Source organism: Taurulus bubalis (assembly GCF_910589615.1).
Source record: "Taurulus bubalis genome assembly, chromosome: 13".
Taxonomy (NCBI): Eukaryota; Metazoa; Chordata; class Actinopteri; order Perciformes; family Cottidae; genus Taurulus; species Taurulus bubalis.
In genome coordinates this window covers 6,092,775-6,098,774 of record NC_136601.1, presented here as the reverse complement: position 1 = coordinate 6,098,774, position 6,000 = coordinate 6,092,775, and the positions used below count along the sequence as shown (strand labels likewise).

Here is a 6,000-nt window from a genome sequence, read left to right as displayed (position 1 = left end):
TCTTGGCCTTGGTGGTAATAATAGAGGAGCAGAGGGAGTAAATCAGCTGGAGCCAGCTCTCGACATAAAAAAAAAGTACTTGAATAAAGAGGCTCCCATTCTCCATGACACTATCAGCCCTCAAGAGAAAAATACCTATATGTTCAGATCTGTGAGCTGAAGAAAATAGTCTTCAGAGCACATAGGTAATAGTCCAGATCTGCTCCAGTGCATTTATTTTGTCTCTCTAAAATGCACTCGGGGCACACTATTGCTATTCCACAGCAGTCAGATCCATTCAGAAGATTTATTAGATTCCAGTCTGTTCTGCTTCATCCAATTAGCGTAAGGACAACAGGATAAAGGGACAATCTAGTTTGCTCCGAGGTGGATGAGATACAGAACGCTGCAACAGCGGCAGATGTTCATTTCTAACATCCTGTGTGATTCCAGTGGCAGGTATTACGCTGGTCTCAGGTCAGTCCAAGTCATCTTTGCACACACAGGCACACTCCTCATGGTGCTCCAAGGCCACGTCAGTCATGGACTTCTGCAAGCCTCTGACGCCGCTTCGGTGTTTCAGCAGCAGAACCTGTCAAAGAGAAGGAGGCTTCACTTAACAGCTGTGCTGACAGTTGTCAAACAGTTCATGTTGTAGAGCATGCTCAGTAGGTACTTTATTCAGACATTATACCAGTTTGTGACACATTTTTGCACGTTTTAAGGTTTTCAGCGAAGGCCTAAAAGGACATAATTGACCCGTTGCATGAAAAGGTAATTTTTGTAAAGAGTTTTGATAATACCATTGACCAAGGCTTAATCTCAATTTCTAAACTGTACAGTTGACTGCAATTAAATGTAATCAGAAATGATTACGATTATGGTTAAAGTACTATAGTATGTATACTATCGCCTTGCTACTGCAGCAGGTGAGTGGTTATGAATGTTAGGTCATGAAATCACCAAATTGAAGTATAAATCAACAAACGTCATGTTTATTACATTATGCTGTAACTTGTGTATAATTGTAAATACTGTAAAGGACTAGGATCATAGGATATGCACAGCAAATTCAATGTTTTGTCATAATCTCCCCTAGTTGATAATTTGGTTATGGTTGTTGCAAAGGAAAATATTCAACCATAGGATCTTTGCGGCTGGTTCATTTCATAATTTGAAGTGAGATGTTTGATTGTTAAACAATCCAAAGACTATACAGGTCACATGCTCCTCGTACTTTACAATCACGTTGATATATTTACCTCGTGGTATTTCTTCGTCACCCTGGCGGGAGCACACTGACAGTCGTAGCAGCGGTGAGAGCAGCAGGCACAGTTTCCACCACAGCGCTTCACCAGGAGGCAGCTTGGCCAGAAAATGGCATCTGTCCTCTTCAGCTCCTCACGCAAGGACACAGAGAAGTTACGTGGAGTGCAGCTGTACAGTCGAACTTCCTCCCTCAACAGATTGAGATCAACTCCTCCTCAAAAACACAAAGAGAAGTCACGATCAGAATCACTTCCCATCGAAAAACAAACAAAAATAATATAGTTTGAGTTCATATTCAATGGATCTCAATGGCTTAAGTGTCCTACCTCTGGCCTTCTTATTAAGGATAAAGGATTTCCCCAGCACATGCCATGTAGGTTTGTACAGCTCCTCCATATCCAGCTGCCATCGCTCCGGCTCCAGGTACTTCATGACCTCCTCCACGGTGCCCAGCCCTGCCACCGCCTCTGACAAGTCCTCGATACCCTGCTGGGATGGGGTCAGAACTGCAGGGACTTCGGTTTCTGAAACGCTCTGCGGGAAAACCCGGCAGATGAGATGGAGAGAGACAGAAAGGAAAAGGTCAGTTATTCAGTAAATACAGTATTTATCTATACAGGGAAATGCATCACATTCATATGCTTCTTTTTTTTTGGGGGGGGGGGGGGGGGGGTCGACCTGTACACTGGGACAATCTTTTCTGAACTCTACCAGAGCAACATAATGCTTGTGTCACGGACACATATTGTAGCTTCCACACCCAAAACTGCCTCATTTGCACACCAACGGCCTCAGGATACTCTCTTGGTTACGAATACTTAAACAGGAAAATAACACAGAAGGAACTAATTTGTCAGCCGTGACAAGATGTGCTATATTTCTACTTTGGGCAAAACAAATGTTGAGGTATATAAAGAAGGGGAGTTCGACTCCGCAACGGTACATTGTATGTCATGGTTAAAATTGGGTTTGAATTGGATCCGGGGTCATTAAATGCTACAGTGGTTTGGACTTGAGTTGAGTGAAACAGAAACCAGAAACCATGACTGTTCAGGCCAGCTGAGACACTTTGATTCTGTGAACTGATGGGGAAGTAGACAACTTACACATGCATATATATATATATATATATAAACATGCATTTGATATACATTTAATATCTATAAATCTTGTTTAATTATTGATATAATATGGTCAAATGCAGCCAAACACTGTGGGAATGTTGGCTGTGTACCTCCCTCAGCTAAAGTATTGTCTTGCATATAAGGCTGGGACTCCGCTTCTGATCTCTGGTTGAGAACACATTTGCATCTGAACTCTAACGAGACACTAACATGATAACTGTATCCGAACTGTTTAATGCACTGAAGTTGAGACGCAAATGTCAACTGATGGCATCATTTCTTTACATTGTCAAATGTGATCACATCTCTGTCACCTCCTCTGCCCACTTTGCATAACAACATTTGTCCTTTTAGCTCCCGTAGGCGGCAGTATTATTCATTTGAAGCTCGCGGCCCTCCAGGCTACGGCGTGCAGTCACAGAGAAGATTGATACCCGGGGTGTCGGTCTTCCCACGAGAGAAGAGGCTAATCTGTGGAACCTTTCAGTCCTGTGACACTACGTTTGTCCAACATGTCAGCTCGTTGGTCTCTCTAATCTTTTGTGACTGACAGGTAGAAGGCAACATTGTGACACTCACAAAAAAAAAAAAAAGAGAAAAAAAAAGAAGCCTGTGGAGCATTGAAAACATCGGCCGCTGGCAGCTGCGTCTTTGGGCTTCGAGAGAGGCAGAAATGTTTGAAAAGAAAAAAATGATTCCAGGAATCTGTAGCTTCCCTTTGATGACTTATGGAGCTGAATTAGGAAGGAACTCAGTGAGAAATGATGGCTCGAGGAGGAAAGGTTTTCTTTTCCTCTTTTCCTCAGAGACCTTGGCACTAACATTGCAAAGATTTGTCTTTTGATTCTTATTTACTACTTATGCTTAAAAAAAGACGCTGTAAAACCACATGGACAAAAAACTCCATCCAGAGGTTTATATAATTTTATTCCAAAGGGTGTATTTATATCAACCACCAGTAGAGCCGATATAGATATTTAAGATGGATATAGTCCTTGTTTTTTAACAATCAAAACTTAGGCTTCTTTTTGCTGATGCTTGGCTGTCGTTTTATTCTGTTTGCTTGTTTTAATTGCATACTTTTATAATGCAGTATGAGAATGTTTAGCACAGAGGGAAGGCTCTGTGACTATAGCTCTTCAGGTCTTTCCCGTGACCTTATCCTGTGTCATCTTTTTTAAGTTTACATCTTTAATTAAAATAATACAATAACAATAATGTAGTTTTCTTCACAGAAATGAATGAAATGCTGAGATTTAGGTCAACTGTTTATTATTTGTTTTCACAACCCCTTAAAATCTAAAACGCCTCGCGACCCCCATGTGAAGCTTTGGTGACCCCTAGGTGGGGTCATGACCCACAGGTTTGGAACCAGTGGACACAACGGACAAACGATAAATGAGCTAAACAGGCCAGCAAGTGTATTGACAGTTTTACACTGAATAAAATGCGTAAGACAGGAAAAACCCAGAAGATTTATGAAAAAGGGAAGTCTGTGCAATACACTTCAAGTCTGTTTGGCGTAGATTTAAAAATAAGATGCCAGTGGTTTGACATGGCTGCACCACAGGCTTAAAAAATACAGCCGATGCACAGCTGTGTTCATGCCACAGATTAGACTCATTCTAATGAGGCTGCCTTCATAACCAGAACATATATTTGGTTCATTTGGCACAATACTGAGATGAGCAGACACAATGTGAAAGGAATGCTTGTGGAGAAAAGGCCGGTCGTATACAGTAAGAGTAAGTCAAACAGGTTCTCTGAGTAGAGCTGCATTTCCAGACAATGGTGGGAAGCTGTGATTCTTATTAGTTGAGCTTTGGCAGTGGCGTTGAGCGTGGACTGGAAACCATTAACAGCTTGTGAATGTCGATGGCCAATTAGCGGCGCTCTGCAAACTCGGCTTCAAGATCGAGAAAGCCAGGCAATCCTTCAGAGACACATCAAGATGGTGTGAATTAAGCTAAAAGCAGCAGATGAGAGCTCCTGTTTAAGGCATTCACAAACAAAGCACTAAAACGGACCACCAACAGTAGCTGGCGTTAATTGCATTCACAGTGGCAATGCGTCACGTTTCAAATATTCAGACCCATTGCCAGTATTGGAGGAGTAATGGAATAAGTCAAATTAATTAATACATCTAGATCCATGATTTGACATTCAGATCTATGATGGATGATTTTAACGCTCTACATTTGTTTGCAGAAAAAAATATTTCAATCAACATAATGTAAAACTGAGTCCTAGTTTTTTTTTTAGCTATTTAGGACTAAATTTGAAAATGTTCTTGTATATTTCTGAACAACACAGACTTAAAATTAGCTGCAATTGTTTTATGTGAGTCATGGTGCAGGAAGCAGCAACAGCAGGACCCAATTGCAGAATCAGACTGGCTGCAAAAAAAAAAATACTTAGTAAAAAACAGGGATGACCAGATAAACAAAACTCCATGCAGAAATGAAGACAACGAAGAAAAGCTGATCAAAGAACAGGGCAGAACAGAGACTACATGCACGAGAAAGGGAGGCAGATAACGAGCGACAGGTGACGGCAATAATGAGCGACAGGTGACAGCATGGCTGACGAGCAACAAGTGATACTCAAAAGGGCGGGAAACAAACAAAGGCAGGAAGTGAAACAAGAGGAGAGGACTTTCTAACTAAAACAGGAATCACTATTACAAACAATAGTTAGTGTGTTACCCCAAAATTATGTCAATTTTATAGAAAAATAAATTTGCTAAACCAGCAGACCGAGGCGGGATAAAATTAGAAATTACAGACTCAGTGGCGCTAACATCCAAAAATGTACAATTGTAAATCTTACAACATAAGTAAACATATATACGCATGTGCAGCAGAAGGGTATTTAACAAGATTACAATGTACAAATAATAATTGGGAGTTTTAAAAAGAGACGGAGACAAAGTGTAAAAGCTTGAAATGTTCCTCTTATCACTGACACCTTCTCTAACCCCCGGCCCCTCAAGAAATAACCTTGTTTTCAAGCTGTGATTACTTTGTTTCCTGCTCTCGTCGTTCGTGCACTGCACAACCACATGTTCTTATTTCTGGTGACTAAAATGACAGGTTCAGCTAACTATGTTGAGATGAAACTTCTGAAATAGCATCTTGGGAGAGCTCTGGAAAACAATATCTTCTCTTTCGCATGTCCCTGCAAACCACTTCCTTGCACAAGAGGGCTTCACTTAAGCAACAAGGTCTGTTCTCTCACTAGGAGCCAGCCACACACTGCAATTGAGGTTGGTGTAAAAACAGACCTCACTTTATCATGCCAACGGTAAGCCTATACTGCATTGCATGTCAATGCCGTCTGCTTTAACAAGCATTTTATTCCTTACTTATTCTGTCCTATCTCCCTTTATTCATGTGTGAGAAACTCTCTTCGATCTCAAAATAAATAAAGCTGGCAGAGCGATCTTTCAGTGGGGTTTAATTCTGGATTGGGACCTCACAGAGACAATGATGTATGTTTTGCTTGCTCCTTTAACCCACCACTCAACACCCCTCATGCTCCCTTCAACAGACTCCTTCTCTTCTATGTTTTAACAACCTCTTTGCCTCGGCCTTTTTCGCTTTTCCTCAAAATCTCTTCCTGTGAATTA

General features: G+C 41.2%; 1 protein-coding gene across 1 annotated transcript in view; it reads right to left on the bottom strand.

The window, feature by feature from the left end:
- Nucleotides 1–434: 434 nt before the first annotated feature.
- pdgfc (platelet derived growth factor c) overlaps nucleotides 435–6,000 on the bottom strand; it is a gene marked incomplete at its 5' end in the record, with an annotated part of 39,462 nt that continues 33,896 nt past the window's right edge. Inside the window, 3 exons of the mRNA XM_079228693.1 lie at nucleotides 435–571; nucleotides 1,242–1,462; nucleotides 1,575–1,782. Of these exons, the coding sequence (XP_079084819.1) occupies nucleotides 458–571; nucleotides 1,242–1,462; nucleotides 1,575–1,782 (543 nt within the window). The 3' untranslated portion in view covers nucleotides 435–457. The remainder of the gene's footprint in view (nucleotides 572–1,241; nucleotides 1,463–1,574; nucleotides 1,783–6,000) is intronic.